Raw genomic sequence first — 19,952 nt, forward strand, 5'->3', positions numbered from 1 at the left:
TGTCGATTGAAATAAATTAACATTTAAAACAAAACACACTTGTTTTTTACATCTTTGAGAAGCTGGCTAGCTAACAAGCTAACTAGCCTAGCATGCTAACATGCTTCCGGATGTAAACACGGTCATTTTCGATGTGTTACATCGAAATCAGTGACCCTAACGAGTGCTGTGACTGAGTACTGCGGCTGCGCAGTCCCCGAAGATAGCCGATCGAGATCGGCTATTTTCGGTGTGTTACATTGAAATCAGTGACCCTAACGAGTGCTGTGACTGAGTACTGCGGCTGCGCAGTCCCCGAAAGTAGCCGATCAAGATCGGCTACTTTCGGCTCTGCCGTCATACGATGAGCATGCGCAGTTTGCGTTAGCTTTAGCTATTATTAGCTTTATTTTATCTTCATGGCTTTTATTAGTTGTTATTGGTTGTGTTGTTCTGTAAAGGATAGAAGGTTATTTAATACAACTGTCGATTGAAATAAATACACTTTTAAAACAAAAACAGACTTGTTTTAATGTTGTTTACATCTTTGAGAAACTGGCTAGCTAACAAGCTAGCTAGCTAGCTAACAGATGTAAACAGATGATACTGCGGCTGCGCTGTCGTCGAAAATAGCCGATCTACAAGCTCGGCTATTTTCGGCGAGCGTTTGTGTCGTGCGGAAGTCTTCTCGTGGTTTTTACAGTTCAACTTGACAGAAAATGTTCTTATTTTGAAGAGCAGCCGGAAGTGACATCTTTGTTTCATCAGTGCTGACTTAACGGACTTTTCTCTATTTTCCACCACCAGATGGCAGCAGAGCGCAGGTTTTACCAGCTTTGTGCTTTGAGCCGTGAATAGAGATGGGATTTATGGTTCTTTGAAGGGAGCCGGATCTTTGCGATCCGATCCGTTCCTTTCAAAGAGCCGTTCAAAAGACTGGTTCATTCGAGTTACTGTAGTTACTTCGTAGATTCAACCCTATATACATTTCACATAGGTAGGCCTACATACCTGCCATTTGAAAATAGCCGATCTACAAGCTCACAATGCATTGTGAACTTGTAGATCTGCTATTTTCAAATGATTTTTCTACATAATATTCTTTGGAAAACCTGTAAAACAGGACATTCTGCATATTAAATGAATACTTCTTACTATGGTAGGCTACTTTGTAGGCTAATTTAATTACATTTTGATACCAATACGTTTGTAATTTTACTCAAGTATATTAACATTACAAACTAGTATTTAGAAAGGAACGGCTCCCTACTGCGTGCGAACAGGATCTAATCGTTCATTTTAAAGAGCCGTTCAAAAGACTCGATTCGTTCGCGAACGTCCCGTCTCTATTATTTTCTGTCCATAAAGTGCATGTGTTTTAGACGTGAGGAGGGGGCGGGGCTCAGAGTGAGGCTTTCAACATCTTAGAACAGTCTTTTATTTTGGTGAGCAGAGAAACTTTATCTTTTATTTTCACTACAGAACCATAGAGTTACGTGAGCAGCGGATCATTGTGACGTAACTCCTTCTAACGCACACCATGTGACTTGCTCACATGACCCACATCACGTGACCTGGCGCATACATAACAAACTGTCAGGGAAGTTGAGTTGAGTTTCAGTCTGACTTTCACTCTGGCTTGTTTTGTCCTTTAAATTTACATAATTATATGTCTTAATTTAACACATCCGTTATATTTACATAATTATATGTATTAATTAACATAGAGTTAAAGATGCAGAATCTCAGTTCCCTTCTGTTGCTTCTGATGTCTTTGTTTCTGAAGGAGTCTCTACTCATCCCCCCTCATCAGGTAATTATAGAATAATTAAAGTATTGGTTTATTGATTGATTGATTGATTGAGGTATTTATTATAAGTTTTAGATAGGAATAGGTACAGTTTCATGACAGTACAGTAAACAGATAGGGGGACCATAACTATGTTCCCCAGGTTCTATGATCCCCACTTTCCACCTAAACAGTAAAACTTACGCTGGTGAATGCTAACCTGGCCGATGCTGGTGAATGCTAACCTGTGGGGAACATAGAACCTGGGGGACATAGGGAGGACCCCACTGATACAAGGTCAACTAAAAGGAACCTCGGGTAAGGAAAGGCTTATTTGTTATTGTTAATATCCTTGTATTCTTCTGTAAACTGTCTATACGATACGGTTAAACCTAACCTTATTCCTAACCTTAACCTCAGTAAAGATATGTGTTAAACCTAACCTTATTCCTAACCTTAACCTCAGTAAAGATATGTGTTAAACCTAACCGTATTCCTAACCTTAACCTCAGTAAAGATATGTGTAATCCTATAGAATTATGTCTAACCTTATGCTCAGTAAAATGGTAGGCCTATGTCGGTATCTCCCCCAAAAGGTTGGTTTGAAGGAAAAATAAAAAATAAATAATTAGTAAAAGAAATACAAAATAATAATAATGTAGATCTGCTATTGTATTTGATCATGTAATGGTGAGCTTGTAGATCTGCTATTTTGATCATGTAATGGTGAGCTTGTAGATCTGTAGCTATTGTATTTGATCATGTAATGGTGAGCTTGTAGATCTGCCATTGTATTTGATCATGTAATGGTGAGCTTGTAGATCTGCTATTTTGATCATGTAATGGTGAGCTTGTAGATCTGCTATTGTATTTGATCATGTAATGGTGAGCTTGTAGATCTGCCATTGTATTTGATCATGTAATGGTGAGCTTGTAGATCTTCTAACTGTACTTCCATCCTTGTCCAGGAGGTGGCGAGAGTGGCTCGCTTCGTAGCCAATCAGGTGAGCTGGGCCAGCATGGCGACCATCGCGTCCCGTCCACCGGTCCAGGGCCAACCGTTTAGCAACACCTTCTCTGTGAGCGACGGACCAATGGGAGCGCTGGGTTCTGGAGTCCCTTATATGTACCTGACCAAGATGGAGATCTCTGTGCAAGACCTGATGGTACCCTATTATATACCCTATTATATACCCTGTTATATACCCTGTTATATACCCTGTTATATACCCTATTATATACCCTGTTATATACCCTATTATATACCCTGTTATATACCCTATTATATACCCTGTACCCTGTACCCTGTACCCTACCCTGTAACCTGTACCCTGTACCCTAATATAATATACTAACATAGTCTAAACTCTTACATGTACCTGACCAGGATGGAGATCTCTGTGCAAGACCTGATGGTATACCCTATATACCCTCTGTACCCTATATACTCTATATAGTATATAGAGTGTATAGGGTATACAGGGTATAGTATATAGTGTATACTATACCCTGTACCCTGTACTACTATACTATACAAATAATACATAACCAGTGTGAATCCATACATTCATAGCTATTTAGATATTTGGCATAAATATTGTTTTCTGACTGCTTGTATTGACTGATGTGCCATGTTTTGCAACAATATAACAAAATGTGATGCATCGTATAATCGAATGGAATCGTTACCTGCTGAATCGTAATCGAATGGAATCGTGAGGCCACACACACACACACACACACACACACACACACACACACACACACACGCACACATTAGCGGCGACGTGTGTGTGTTCAATGAATCTAACTTTCATCAAGGGTTCTCAACCTGTGGGTCGGGACCCACCTGATGAACTTAACGTGCAACATTGTTTTCTCTCTCAACAGTAAACAAACCAACATAAAGTGTAAGTGTATAGAGATCTGCACATTTCTAAAGTGACAATTTAAGGGCTTTTTAATACCTCTAAAATGACAAATTAAACATTGGCCAAATTGTCAAATATTAGAGGCCGAAATTGTGAAAATAGCAGATCTACATGCTCAGCATGCCTAGCAAAGCGAGGTGTTGTGAGCTTCTAGATCTGCTATAGGTCTGATAATAAAACCGCTGAGTCATTGACAGAGTAAAAGTGCTGAGTCATCTTCTAACCACAAACTGCTGAGTCACTGCTTCCTGTCTGTTGCATAACTTTATCGTCACCACCATCGTTAACAGCACTTATTTAAGAGTTGTTCTCTGTATGCCCATATAAGGTAACTCGGTCACACCACACGTTAACAGCAATTATTTAAGAGTTATTTTACTGTTCTGTATGACCATATAAGGTGCCTCCACGACCATATAAGGTAACTCCATAAGAACACACGTTAACAACAGTTATTAAATAACTGTTGTTAGCGTGTGTTCTTATGCAGTAAAATGTTTACTGTTCCATGGAATTTAAAACTAGTTTAAAATTCACAGAAAACCAAAGTCCATCTTTATGTACATTACAGTATTTACAGTATGTACATACTGTACATACTGTATGTACATTACAGTATGTACAGACAAACACATGACCAGTAGTACTAATGTCTCTCTACCATGTCTCCAGGTAAACAGCCATGCGTCTCTCTCTCTCTCTCTCTCTCTCTCTCTCTCTCTCTCTCTCTCTCTAACAGAGTTCTAATGTCTCTCTCTCTCTCTCTCTCTCTCTCTCTCTCTCTCTCTAACAGAGTTCTAATGTCTCTCTCTCTCTCTCTCTCTCTCTCTCTCTAACATAGTACTAATGTCTCTCTACCATGTCTCCAGGTAAACAGCCATGCGTCTCTCTCTCTCTCTCTCTCTCTCTCTAACAGAGTTCTAATGTCTCTCTCTCTCTCTCTCTCTAACAGAGTTCTAATGTCTCTCTCTCTCTCTCTCTCTCTCTCTCTCTCTCTCTCTCTCTCTCTCTCTCTAACATAGTACTAATGTCTCTCTACCATGTCTCCAGGTAAACAGCCATGCGTCTCTCTCTCTCTCTCTCTCTCTCTCTCTCTCTCTCTAACAGAGTTCTAATGTCTCTCTCTCTCTCTCTCTCTCTCTCTCTCTCTCTCTCTCTCTCTCTCTCTAACAGAGTTCTAATGTCTCTCTCTCTCTCTCTCTCTCTCTCTCTCTCTCTAACAGAGTTCTAATGTCTCTCTCTCTCTCTCTCTCTCTCTCTCTCTCTCTAACATAGTACTAATGTCTCTCTACCATGTCTCTAGGTAAACAGCCATGCGTTTCTCTCTCTAACAGAGTTCTAATGTCTCTCTCTCTCTCTCTCTCTCTCTCTCTAACATAGTACTAATGTCTCTCTACCATGTCTCTAGGTAAACAGCCATGCGTCTCTCTCTCTCTCTAACAGAGTTCTAATGTCTCTCTACCAGGTAAACAGCCATGCGTCTCTCTCTCTCTCTCTCTCTAACATAGTACTAATGTCTCTCTCTCTCTCTCTCTAAAGGCATGTTTTCACTACAGTTCCGGAATTTTTCCTGCAAAATAATTAGCATAATGATTTTCAACTTGCCGGGAGTTTAGTTTTTTGGGTGTTTTCACATAAGCAAAAATGCTGGCATAGCCATAAAATACCTTGTTTTCACTAAACCGTTGTCGCGGTGTTGTCCGTTGTCCGTGTCCGTGTTGCCAGACTTTGCGAGAGAACTAAGCAACCAGGTGTACGAAAATAATCCCCAAAAAGTGATATTATCTAGGCCACACGAGCACTTTAAAACTACCCGCATCGCCACATCAGCTAATTGAAAATTACCGATCTACAAGCTCACAACAAATAAAACGAAACCAGCAACTATCATATACAAACAACTTTACGGAAATGAAGCCCAGAGTCGCTTATAATTAGCAGACATGGCAACACTTGCACTGAAAGACCTGAAAAAAAAAAATGAAAAAAAGAAACACTCTCCCCAGTTCGTTGCGTTCACTGCGGTGGCATCGGTGCCTGTCCTGTCTCTTCTCTCTCTCACTCTGAACGCTACAAATGGATTTACTAAAACAAAATATTCTTCATGCTCAGCAACAACAACACATAAGGTCCGTTCAGAAAGGATCTCATCTAATGCAACGTGTTGCACCTGTGGGCTTTAGATTAGCTGTGGTCTGTGGACTCGCTCGGTGCTCAAAAGACTTTTAGGCTAATCATCACATGACAACGGCGATAAACTAATGATGCACCTTTTGTTGAGAACAGCTTCTTTCTCTCAGAACCTCTCCAGTCCCTCCGCAGATAGCGGAGGAAGAGGTTCCAAAAGGAGCTGCCGTTAAGAAATCGTTGCACTTTTGCAGGCAGCCAGCCATGGTCACAATGCGACTCTCACTCTACTCTTTATAGCCTAAATAATTATCCCTAATGCAAGGTGAAGCTGTATTATATTTCGACTGTAGGCCTATATCCCATTCACATTCTGATCGTTTTCAATCCCAAATACAATGCTTTAACTGTTATCATTGGCTCCTTACGCACCTGCTTGTCAAAAAAACGTCAAAAATAACGGTATGCGTTTTCACAGAAGGGAAATTTGTATTCTAACGGTACTTTAGCCAAAAATTACTAGGTATTTTCCCGTCAAATTTCGGCCTCCAAAACTCCCGGAATACAAAATAAGTGGCCGTTTTCACATGGCGTGAATTTCAAAATTGCCGTCATTTTTTACAAGACTTCCAGAAGTTTTGCTCAGTGAAAACGGGGCTTAACAGAGTTCTAATGTCTCTCTACCAGGTAAACAGCCATGCGTCTCTCTCTCTCTCTAACAGAGTTCTAATGTCTCTCTACCAGGTAAACAGCCACGCCTCCTTGTCCATGTCTCTCTCTCTAACAGAGTTCTAATGCCTCTCTCTCTCTCTCTCTCTCTCTCTCTCTCTCTAACAGAGTTCTAATGTCTCTCTCTCTCTCTAACAGAGTTCTAATGTCTCTCTACCAGGTAAACAGCCATGCGTCTCTCTCTCTAACATAGTACTAATGTCTCTCTCTCTCTCTCTCTCTCTAACAGAGTTCTAATGTCTCTCTACCAGGTAAACAGCCACGCCTCCTTGTCCATGTCTCTCTCTCTAACAGAGTTCTAATGCCTCTCTCTCTCTCTCTCTCTCTCTCTCTCTCTAACAGAGTTCTAATGTCTCTCTCTCTCTCTAACAGAGTTCTAATGTCTCTCTACCAGGTAAACAGCCATGCGTCTCTCTCTCTAACATAGTACTAATGTCTCTCTCTCTCTCTCTCTCTCTAACAGAGTTCTAATGTCTCTCTACCAGGTAAACAGCCACGCCTCCTTGTCCATGTCTCTCTCTCTAACATAGTTCTTATGTCTCTCTACCATCTCTCTAGGTAAACAGCCACGCCTCCTTGTCCATGTCATTGGCTCAGACAGATTACTGCAGGAAGGGAAGGCTACGATCCTCAGAGTCCACTCTGTGCTCATCTGATCCTGTCTGGATCTGTTCTGGAGGTGAGATTAATCACTCTGTGCTCATCTGATCCTGTCTGGATCTGTTCTGGAGGTGAGATTAATCACTCTGTGCTCAACTGATCCTGTCTGGATCTGTTCTGGAGGTGAGATGAGCGATATCTGTACTGCGACTGCGGTTTTCCCAGGGACCCCTGAGCGCAGCGGTGGGGGCCGATGGGCCGATCTTGCAATTGGCGACGAGTCTCATTTTATATCAGGTTTTCATCAAGGCATTTTTGCAAAATGGAAAGCCGTGTAGAATAGGCTCCAAAGCTATTCCTAAAATACATGCTATATATGCATTTCTGGTCCACGTTACATTGATAAGAACCTAGATGCGCGCGGGGGGGGGGGGGGGGGGGGGGGGGGGGGGGGGGGGGGGGGGGGTACAGTTAAGGGTGGCGAACAGAAGCATGGCCTCCTTGGTCCCCACACTCCCGTGCCCCCACCGTTGTGCTCAGGGTCCCTGGGAAAACCGCGGTCCGCATCTGTACTAGTGTACAGTATACGCACGTATACTGTACTAGTACAGATAATGTTCATATAGTGTACTAGTACAGATAATGTTCATAGTGTACTAGTACAGATAATGTTCATATAGTGTACTAGTACAGATACTGTTCATATAGTGTACTAGTACAGATAATGTTCATAGTGTACTAGTACAGATAATGTTCATATAGTGTACTAGTACAGATAATGTTCATAGTGTACTAGTACAGATAATGTTCATATACTGTACTAGTACAGATAATGTTCATAGTGTACTAGTACAGATAATGTTCATATACTGTACTAGTACAGATAATGTTCATAGTGTACTAGTACAGATAATGTTCATATACTGTACTAGTACAGATAATGCTCATAACTACTACTACTACTGTCAGGCAATAATGGGTTTTCTCCGCAATTCTTTTGTAAATTAATTACTACTTCATTCTATGTCGCACACAAGTAACACACATAGCAGATCTACACACAGTGCAGCGTTGCGACACATTTTGAGCTTGTAGATCTGCTATTTTTTGCCATTTTTAATTTGAATCCTGAATAATAATCTTTTAATTGGAAAAGTAACTTCAAATGTATGTAGTTGTGCTTACAGTATGTTAACTACATTGGACATAAAATAAGCCACTAATATACAGTAGACTGAAGTCATTAAAGCTATTAATAGAGACTGAATTATTTAAAGCAGGTCATAGATAGAAAGAAAGATAGATAGATAGATAGATACCTTTATTATCCCAAGGGGGGAAATTCAGTTGTCTAGTTGTAGCACAGCAGTATACTGTACAGTTATTTACAAAGTTACAGAGAAGTAAGAAAAAAAAATCACACCCGTGTGAACTGAGCGGTGGTTCCCCCCCCCCCTTCCCCCCTGTGTGTGTGCGTGTGTGTGTGTGTGTGTGTGTGTGTGTGTGTGTGTGTGTGTGTGTGTGTGTGTGTGTGTGTGTGTGTGTGTGTGTGTGTGTGTGTGTGTGTGTGTGTGTGTGTCTGGTCTGGCCTGAACAACAGCGCCCCTCCCTTAACATGTGTGGTCAAAAAAGGTACTGACAGGCTACAGACAGACAGACAGACAGACACGGAGACATACCCACACACACGGCCATGTATAGGAGCGTTGTGACCACCGCTCAAAAATAGATAAGAGGAAAAAACAAGAGCAGTACAGTACCAATAAAGAGAAGGTGCATCAATAGAGGGGGCGAATAATATATAAGTATACATAAAGTGTCTTACAAAAAGAGACCATAACAGTCAATGCAAGTTAGTGCAACAAGTATCTCACTGTCATTGTTAAACAAAGGAAAATACTCAGAAACTACCAACACAACCTAATAGTGCAATGTCAAAAATCTGTGCGAAAAAAACAAAAAACAGAGAAGAAGAAACTAGGAAGCGTGTCACCGCAAGACGCACATGAGCATATTTGTATGTTTAGAATTGTAACAGCTGAAATCAATAATATATCAGTACTCCAATATTAACCTGTGGGCCGCATTGAGTGAAGGTGGGGGCCACATGTGGCCCCCGGGCCGCTAGTTGCCCATGTATGCTATATAATGTAACGACCTGTATGACAATATTAGGAAACTGTGTGATACTGTGTATGCCCATATATGGCAGGTGAACGGCACAGAGGCGGAGTTTGCCAAGAAGGCGTTGTTCAGCCGTCATCCTGAGATGATCGACTGGCCGTCCGACCACGACTGGTTCTTCTGCAAGTTCAACATCACCATGGTAACGACCTCTGACCTGTGTGTGTGTGTGTGTGTGTGTGTGTGTGTGTGTGTGTGTGTGTGTGTGTGTGTGTGTGTGTGTGTGTGTGTGTGTGTGTGTGTGTGTGTTAGGAGTGTAACAACATTAGCCTGGCTCCAGCCCCTGAATCGCTAGCCACGCCCATTAAAACTGGTGATTCTTAATGGAGAGGCTTTCCCCCAGAAAGCCCGGTAGGCGAGGTTAGTTGATTCTTAATGGAGAGGCTTTCCCCCAGAAAGCCTGGTAGGCGAGGTTAGGTGATTCTTAATGGAGCTTGCTGGGTTGAAAATCTGTTCGGAAAAATCAGCGCCGTTTCGACTTGATGACACCGGGGCTTCTGAGCAGCGTGGGGGGGGGGGGGAGTTTCTAAGAACTCATGTCCGCATTAGGCAGCGCCAGACCGTACCGCACATTCCCAAACATAAACAAACGTGGCGTCGCCCGCCGTGGTAACATGCGATCGTATCGATCTCGCTATGAAACATCAGTAGCAGACATTGTTGTGTTTGATTACTAGTTAGTAGCGCTACTATTCTGTCAGTTTCTTTAGACATTGTTGTGTTTGATTACTAGTTAGTAGCGCTACTATTCTGTCAGTTTCTTTAGACATTGTTGTGTTTGATTACTAGTTAGTAGCGCTCTTATTCTGTCAGTTTCTTTAGACATTGTTGTGTTTGATTACTAGTTAGTAGCGCTACTATTCTGTCAGTTTCTTTAGACATTGTTGTGTTTGATTACTAGTTAGTAGCGCTCTTATTCTGTCAGTTTCTTTAGACATTGTTGTGTTTGATTACTAGTTAGTAGCGCTACTATTCTGTCAGTTTCTTTGATTAGCAAGTAGCATCAGGTTAGCCAGCCACATAAAGCCCAAATCATATTAGTGTGAAGGCTGCTGTGCTGCTGTGCAAAGTTCTGTGTCGCTCAAGGCAAGCAGTTCACTCGCACCTCCTTCAGTTATTTTTCAGCATCATTAGATAGACATTTAGTTAACCATAAAAACACCCACTACAGTTCTTTTTCTGCATCATTATACCCTAACCCTAACCCATAGACATTTAGTTAACCATAAAAACACCCACTTCAGTTCATCATTAGATAGACATTTAGTTAACCATAAAAACACCATCATTAGATAGACATTTAGTTAACCTTAAAAACACCATCATTAGATAGACATTTAGTTAACCATAAAAACACCATCATTAGATAGACATTTAGTTAACCATAAAAACACCCACTTCAGTTCATCATTAGATAGACATTTAGTTAACCTTAAAAACACCCACTACAGTTCTTTTTCTGCATCATTATACCCTAACCCTAACCCATAGACATTTAGTTAACCATAAAAACAGGAACAGGTTGCATCTGTGATGAAGTGGAGAGAAGTACAGCACTAACCCTAACCCTGTAACAAGGTGTAATTATCAGTTGGGTGCACAATGCACATACAGTAGCCTTAAACTGACTGCTAACAAGCATATAACATTAATTATAATATGGCAGATAAATTGATTAGGTTGCCGGTAAAATATAATCCTGCCGGCCACCATATTGCCCTGCTCCCATCCCTAGTGTGTGTGTGTGTGTGTGTGTGTGTGTGTGTGTGTGTGTGTGTGTGTGTGTGTGTGTGTGTGTGTGTGTGTGTGTGTGTGTGTGTGTGTGTGTGTGTGTGTGTGTGTGTGTCTGCGTGCGTGCGTGCGTGCGTGTGTGCGCACAAAAGTGTACAGCTGTACTCTCTCTGACAGAGGATATTAAATGTAGAATATTTGTATTAACATAAAATAGACTATCAATGTAAATGTAAATCTGTTTTTCCGGTTTCATCTGGGATGGGTTAAGGTTTGGGTTAGGGTTAGGGTTAGGGTTTCATCTGGGATGGCATTAAATGAGTTCATTGGAATTTGGAATGTGCTCATAGTGTTTTCACAGTTATTTGAATCAATGCCATAATTAAAACAACACTTATGTTGTAGTTTGGCAGTGGAGTAATGTTCCATAGGAATAGGCTAGCCTATTCTGTCAATAGATCAACAGCCACCTGTACGACCCCATGTGAACACTAACCTGTATGACCCTATGTGAACACTAACCTGTATGACCCCATGTGAACACTAACCTGTATGACCCCTATGTGAACACTAACCTGTATGACCCTATGTGAACACTAACCTGTATGACCCTATGTGAACACTAACCTGTATGACCCCATGTGAACACTAACCTGTATGACCCCATGTGAACACTAACCTGTATGACCCTATGTGAACACTAACCTGTATGACCCCATGTGAACACTAACCTGTATGACCCTATGTGAACACTAACCTGTATGACCCCATGTGAACACTAACCTGTATGACCCCATGTGAACACTAACCTGTATGACCCTATGTGAACACTAACCTGTATGACCCTATGTGAACACTAACCTGTATGACCCCATGTGAACACTAACCTGTATGACCCTATGTGAACACTAACCTGTATGACCCTATGTGAACACTAACCTGTATGACCCTATGTGAACACTAACCTGTATGACCCTATGTGAACACTAACCTGTATGACCCCATGTGAACACTAACCTGTATGACCCTATGTGAACACTAACCTGTATGACCCCATGTGAACACTAACCTGTATGACCCTATGTGAACACTAACCTGTATGACCCTATGTGAACACTAACCTGTATGACCCTATGTGAACACTAACCTGTATGACCCCCATGTGAACACTAACCTGTATGACCCCATGTGAACACTAACCTGTATGACCCTATGTGAACACTAACCTGTATGACCCTATGTGAACACTAACCTGTATGACCCTATGTGAACACTAACCTGTATGACCCTATGTGAACACTAACCTGTATGACCCTATGTGAACACTAACCTGTATGACCCTATGTGAACACTAACCTGTATGACCCTATGTGAACACTAACCTGTATGACCCTATGTGAACACTAACCTGTATGACCCCATGTGAACACTAACCTGTATGACCCTATGTGAACACTAACCTGTATGACCCTATGTGAACACTAACCTGTATGACCCCATGTGAACACTAACCTGTATGACCCCATGTGAACACTAACCTGTATGACCCTATGTGAACACTAACCTGTATGACCCTATGTGAACACTAACCTGTATGACCCTATGTGAACACTAACCTGTATGACCCTATGTGAACACTAACCTGTATGACCCTATGTGAACACTAACCTGTATGACCCCATGTGAACACTAACCTGTATGACCCCATGTGAACACTAACCTGTATGACCCCATGTGAACACTAACCTGTATGACCCTATGTGAACACTAACCTGTATGACCCCAATGTGAACACTAACCTGTATGACCCTATGTGAACACTAACCTGTATGACCCATGTGAACACTAACCTGTATGACCCTATGTGAACACTAACCTGTATGACCCTATGTGAACACTAACCTGTATGACCCTATGTGAACACTAACCTGTATGACCCTATGTGAACACTAACCTGTATGACCCTATGTGAACACTAACCTGTATGACCCTATGTGAACACTAACCTGTATGACCCTATGTGAACACTAACCTGTATGACCCTATGTGAACACTAACCTGTATGACCCCATGTGAACACTAACCTGTATGACCCCATGTGAACACTAACCTGTATGACCCTATGTGAACACTAACCTGTATGACCCCATGTGAACACTAACCTGTATGACCCCATGTGAACACTAACCTGTATGACCCTATGTGAACACTAACCTGTATGACCCTATGTGAACACTAACCTGTATGACCCTATGTGAACACTAACCTGTATGACCCTATGTGAACACTAACCTGTATGACCCTATGTGAACACTAACCTGTATGACCCTATGTGAACACTAACCTGTATGACCCCATGTGAACACTAACCTGTATGACCCTATGTGAACACTAACCTGTATGACCCTATGTGAACACTAACCTGTATGACCCCTATGTGAACACTAACCTGTATGACCCTATGTGAACACTAACCTGTATGACCCTATGTGAACACTAACCTGTATGACCCTATGTGAACACTAACCTGTATGACCCTATGTGAACACTAACCTGTATGACCCTATGTGAACACTAACCTGTATGACCCTATGTGAACACTAACCTGTATGACCCTATGTGAACACTAACCTGTATGACCCATGTGAACACTAACCTGTATGACCCCATGTGAACACTAACCTGTATGACCCTATGTGAACACTAACCTGTATGACCCCATGTGAACACTAACCTGTATGACCCCATGTGAACACTAACCTGTATGACCCCATGTGAACACTAACCTGTATGACCCTATGTGAACACTAACCTGTATGACCCTATGTGAACACTAACCTGTATGACCCTATGTGAACACTAACCTGTATGACCCTATGTGAACACTAACCTGTATGACCCTATGTGAACACTAACCTGTATGACCCCATGTGAACACTAACCTGTATGACCCTATGTGAACACTAACCTGTATGACCCTATGTGAACACTAACCTGTATGACCCTATGTGAACACTAACCTGTATGACCCTATGTGAACACTAACCTGTATGACCCTATGTGAACACTAACCTGTATGACCCTATGTGAACACTAACCTGTATGACCCCATGTGAACACTAACCTGTATGACCCTATGTGAACACTAACCTGTATGACCCTATGTGAACACTAACCTGTATGACCCTATGTGAACACTAACCTGTATGACCCTATGTGAACACTAACCTGTATGACCCTATGTGAACACTAACCTGTATGACCCCATGTGAACACTAACCTGTATGACCCTATGTGAACACTAACCTGTATGACCCCATGTGAACACTAACCTGTATGACCCTATGTGAACACTAACCTGTATGACCCCATGTGAACACTAACCTGTATGACCCCATGTGAACACTAACCTGTATGACCCTATGTGAACACTAACCTGTATGACCCTATGTGAACACTAACCTGTATGACCCTATGTGAACACTAACCTGTATGACCCTATGTGAACACTAACCTGTATGACCCTATGTGAACACTAACCTGTATGACCCCATGTGAACACTAACCTGTATGACCCTATGTGAACACTAACCTGTATGACCCTATGTGAACACTAACCTGTATGACCCTATGTGAACACTAACCTGTATGACCCTATGTGAACACTAACCTGTATGACCCCATGTGAACACTAACCTGTATGACCCCATGTGAACACTAACCTGTATGACCCCATGTGAACACTAACCTGTATGACCCTATGTGAACACTAACCTGTATGACCCTATGTGAACACTAACCTGTATGACCCTATGTGAACACTAACCTGTATGACCCTATGTGAACACTAACCTGTATGACCCTATGTGAACACTAACCTGTATGACCCTATGTGAACACTAACCTGTATGACCCTATGTGAACACTAACCTGTATGACCCTATGTGAACACTAACCTGTATGACCCCATGTGAACACTAACCTGTATGACCCCATGTGAACACTAACCTGTATGACCCCATGTGAACACTAACCTGTATGACCCTATGTGAACACTAACCTGTATGACCCTATGTGAACACTAACCTGTATGACCCTATGTGAACGCTAACCTGTATGACCCTATGTGAACACTAACCTGTATGACCCTATGTGAACGCTAACTGGACAAAATTCAAAATGCAACAATGTAAATATTTGGTCCCTGATCCAGACCTTCTAAGCGGACTTTGGGAGTGAAAACCCCATAAATGTAACTCTGAGAGTGTACAAATGGAACCAAATGGACCCTTACAGCTCTGTGACTCTGAGAGTGTACAAATGGAACCAAATGGACCCTTACAGCTCTGTGACTCTGAGAGTGTACAAATGGAACCAAATGGACCCTTACAGCTCTGTGACTCTGAGAGTGTACAAATGGAACCAAATGGACCCTTACAGCTCTGTAACTCCATTAGAAGGTGCTTTAGCTAAATTAAGTGTTACATTCAGCACTCAATAATATTTAATGTAATCTCTTGGTGTGGGTACTGGATTACTTTGGAGGGGTGAATATGTAATCTATTGTAATGTAATCCATAGGTGTGGGTATTGGATTACTTTGGAGGAGTGTATATGTAATCTATTGTAATGTAATCCATAGGTGTGGGTATTGGATTACTTTAGAGGGGTGTATATGTAATCTATTGTAATGTAATCCATAGGTGTGGGTATTGGATTACTTTGGAGGAGTGTATATGTAATCTATTGTAATGTAATCCATAGGTGTGGGTATTGGATTACTTTAGAGGAGTGTATATGTAATCTATTGTAATGTAATCCATAGGTGTGGGTATTGGATTACTTTAGAGGAGTGTATATGTAATCTATTGTAATGTAATCCATAGGTGTGGGTATTGGATTACTTTAGAGGAGTGTATATGTAATCTATTGTAATGTAATCCATAGGTGTGGGTATTGGATTACTTTAGAGGAGTGTATATGTAATCTATTGTAATGTAATCCATAGGTGTGGGTATTGGATTACTTTGGAGGAGTGTATATGTAATCTATTGTAATGTAATCCATAGGTGTGGGTATTGGATTACTTTGGAGGAGTAAAGACGGTGACTCCAGAGGATTACTTCAAAGCTACTCCTTATAAGAGCCTTCATCATCATCATCCTCATCACTGAGGTGAGTGACAGCTGCTGATCCCGCCCACCTACACTGATTGATTCCACTATAAATATTATATATATAATATTATATAAAATTATATTTATAACTGATAACTCTAATATTATATAAAGTTATATTTATAACTGATCACTCTAATATTATATAAAGTTATATTATAACTGATATATTATTATATAAAGTTATATTATAACTGATCACTCTAATATTATATAAAGTTATATTATAACTGATATATTATTATATAAAGTTATATTATAACTGATATATTATTATATAAAGTTATATTTATAACTGATAGATTATTATATAAAGTTATATTATAACTGATAGATTATTATATAAAGTTATATTATAACTGATAGATTATTATATAAAGTTATATTATAACTGATATATTATTATATAAAGTTATATTATAACTGATAGATTATTATATAAAGTTATATTATAACTGATAGATTATTATATAAAGTTATATTATAACTGATATATTATTATATAAAGTTATATTATAACTGATATATTATTATATAAAGTTATATTATAACTGATATATTATTATATAAAGTTATATTATAACTGATATATTATTATATAAAGTTATATTATAACTGATATATTATTATATAAAGTTATATTATAACTGATAGATTATTATATAAAGTTATATTATAACTGATAAAATCCATCTACTTCTGACTATTTGTTCATTCAAAGCTCTGTGACAATGACTGACAGGTAGTGTGACAGTGACTGACTGACACACACACACACACACACACACACACACACACACACACACACACACACACACACACACACACACACACACACACACACACAATATGGTTATAAATTAACAATGTATGAATCATGAATACATTCTTTAATGAATGAATACATTAATGAATGAATGAATGAATGAATACATTAATGAATGAATGAATGAATGAATACATTAATGAATGAATGAATGAATACATTAATGAATGAATACATTAATGAATGAATACATTAATGAATGAATGAATGAATGAATGAATGAATGGTTATAATATGGTTATAAATTAACAATGTATAAATCATTAATACATTAATGAATGAATGAATACATGGTTAGGGTTATTCATTAACTCATTCTGTGCCACATGACGTCTTTGACGTTTTTTTTGCAAAGGCGTTCAGTGCCAATGACATCTTTGACGTCTTTTGAGTTTTTTGTATTAAAAAAACATTTTTTATTTTTTTTTTGTCAAAGATGTCAAAATGACCTGGGATCAGAGAGATGCTTTTCTCTGTTTGTGTGTTGGCTCCCTCGTTTAGCTGATTGAGAAAATGTGTGTTCATTCTAGTGGATGGACACTTTTTTTCATTCAAACAGCTCTATCTCTGGAACCATTTGTCTGATTGACAAAATTATTTTTGCCACTGAATCACAACAACTGTGTCTGTTTCTGTGGGGAAAAAAACAAAAAAAAAAAAACATTTTTTTTGATTGCGCAATAAAGAAAAACATACAAAACCGTGGCACAGCTACCTTGGAGCCATTTTGGCATTTGGCACAGAATGAGTTTTGAATGAATGAATGTATTCATGTTCCAGGACTTCACCCTGGATGACCCTGGATGCTGATGTGACCTCTGACCTCTAGGTGGCAGCAGAGGGTGGATTAAAGTGCCTTGGTGTGTGTGTGTGTGTGTGTGTGTGTGTGTGTGTGTGTGTGTGTGTGTGTGTGTGTGTGTGTGTGTGTGTGTGTGTGTGTGTGTGTGTTATATAGGTTATATAGATTATATAGGTTATATAGGTGCATGTAGTCTTCTGGGGGCTTATATAGGTGAGTGGTTCTCAACCTGTGGGTCGGGACCCCCAGGGGGGTCCCCAACTTATTTTGAGGGGTCCCCAGATGATAGCTTGATGTGAAACATTGTTTTCTCATTCAACAGTAAACAAACCAACATACAGGCTATCAGCACATAGCTAAAGTTACAATTTAAGGAATTTTAAGACCCTTTTAATACCTCTAAAATAAAATTAAAATAAACATTGGCCATATTGTCATATATTAAAGACAGAAATTGTGAAAATAGCCGATCTACATACTCACAACGCCTCGCAACGCGAGGCGTTGTGAGTATGTAGATCTGCTATTTTCACAATAGAACCGTGTTATACAAAATGTAATGCTTCAACTCTTAGTGCATGTCAGTTGGGGGGGGTCCCCAGTTAAAATATGATTATTTTGGGGGTCGCGGCCTGAAAAGTCTGAGAACCACTGATATAGGTTATATAGGTTATAGAGGTTATAGAGGTTATATAGGTGCATGTAGTCTTCTGGGGGGTTGTATAATAATATTCGCTACACTGTAGCCTATATTTCAATACATCTTTGAAGAAAAGGTAGATATTAGTCATTTTAAATAAGGCATCATAGACATGCAGTGGCTCTCATACGGGTCCGTTTGGTTCATGCTTTTCACTGTAAAAGTTACATTGTTATTCAGAATGTTTGATGTGTTGATCACAATGAAACAGGAAAGACTTGATGACGCCTGAATGTTGATTCATAACTGATCAAATCTCAGTAAATATTAAATTATATATATTATATATGATCAAATCTCAGTAAATATTAAATTATATATATTATATATATTATATATGATCAAATCTCAGTAAATATTAAATTATATATATTATATATATTATATATGATCAAATCTCAGTAAATATTATATTATATATATTATATATGATCAAATCTCAGTAAATATTATATTATATATATTATATATGATCAAATCTCAGTAAATATTATATTATATATATATTATATATGATCAAATCTCAGTAAATATTAGTCAATGATGAAACAAAGGGATGTACTATTAGATAATGATTGTGTCATTCTGTCTGGTCAGTTTATTATTGGTGTGTGATTGTAATATATCATATATCATAAATGATTATAATATTTGATGTGGATTACAGAATGTTGTCTTATAATAAATGATTGTAATATTTTATCATAAATGATTGTAATATTTTATCATAAATGATTGTAATATTTTATCATAAATGATTATAATGTTTTATCATAAATGATTATAATGTTTTATCATAAATGATTGTAATATTTATGATTATAATATTTTATCATAAATGATTGTAATATTTTATCATAAATGATTATAATATTTTATCATAAATGATTGTAATATTTTATCATAAAGTATTATAATATTTTATCATAAATGATTGTAATATTTTATCATAAATGATTGTAATATTTTATCATAAATGATTGTAATATTTTATCATAAATGATTATACTATTTTATCATAAATGATTGTAATATTTTATCATAAATGATTGTAATATTTTGTGTGGCTTTCAACACAAGCTGCTGTTTCACCTACAGTATAATTAATGTTATTAAAATAACTGATCTACAAGCTCACCGTGCCACATGTTCTGAGTTCGTAGATCTGCAAATTTCTAAAGATTTGGAACAATTCTTTGAAACATTGAGTTTCATATTAGCAGCACCTTGCACTTTGATGAAGGCTTTGTTTTGGTCATTTGGTTGACATCGATTTATTAGATATTATCCATGATTTGTTTAAATAAAGTTGATTTATTGAACATCTATTTCTGTTGAGTGTTTTTTTTCCCTATCAAGTCTCAACACATTTTGACTGAT

At 38.9% G+C, this 19,952-nt stretch overlaps 1 protein-coding gene across 1 annotated transcript; it reads left to right on the forward strand.

Moving 5' to 3' along the window:
• Positions 1 to 1,572: 1,572 nt before the first annotated feature.
• Positions 1,573 to 19,279, forward strand: creg1 (cellular repressor of E1A-stimulated genes 1). The gene is given in 7 exon segments (XM_080720890.1): positions 1,573 to 1,792; positions 2,737 to 2,934; positions 7,114 to 7,170; positions 7,172 to 7,234; positions 9,368 to 9,481; positions 16,140 to 16,245; positions 17,854 to 19,279. Coding segments are annotated over 6 exon segments (615 nt in total). The 5' UTR covers positions 1,573 to 1,714; the 3' UTR covers position 16,245; positions 17,854 to 19,279.
• Positions 19,280 to 19,952: the final 673 nt, after the last annotated feature.

Source organism: Nannobrachium achirus (genome assembly GCF_963921795.1).
Source record: "Nannobrachium achirus genome assembly, chromosome: 24".
NCBI classification, from domain to species: Eukaryota; Metazoa; Chordata; class Actinopteri; order Myctophiformes; family Myctophidae; genus Nannobrachium; species Nannobrachium achirus.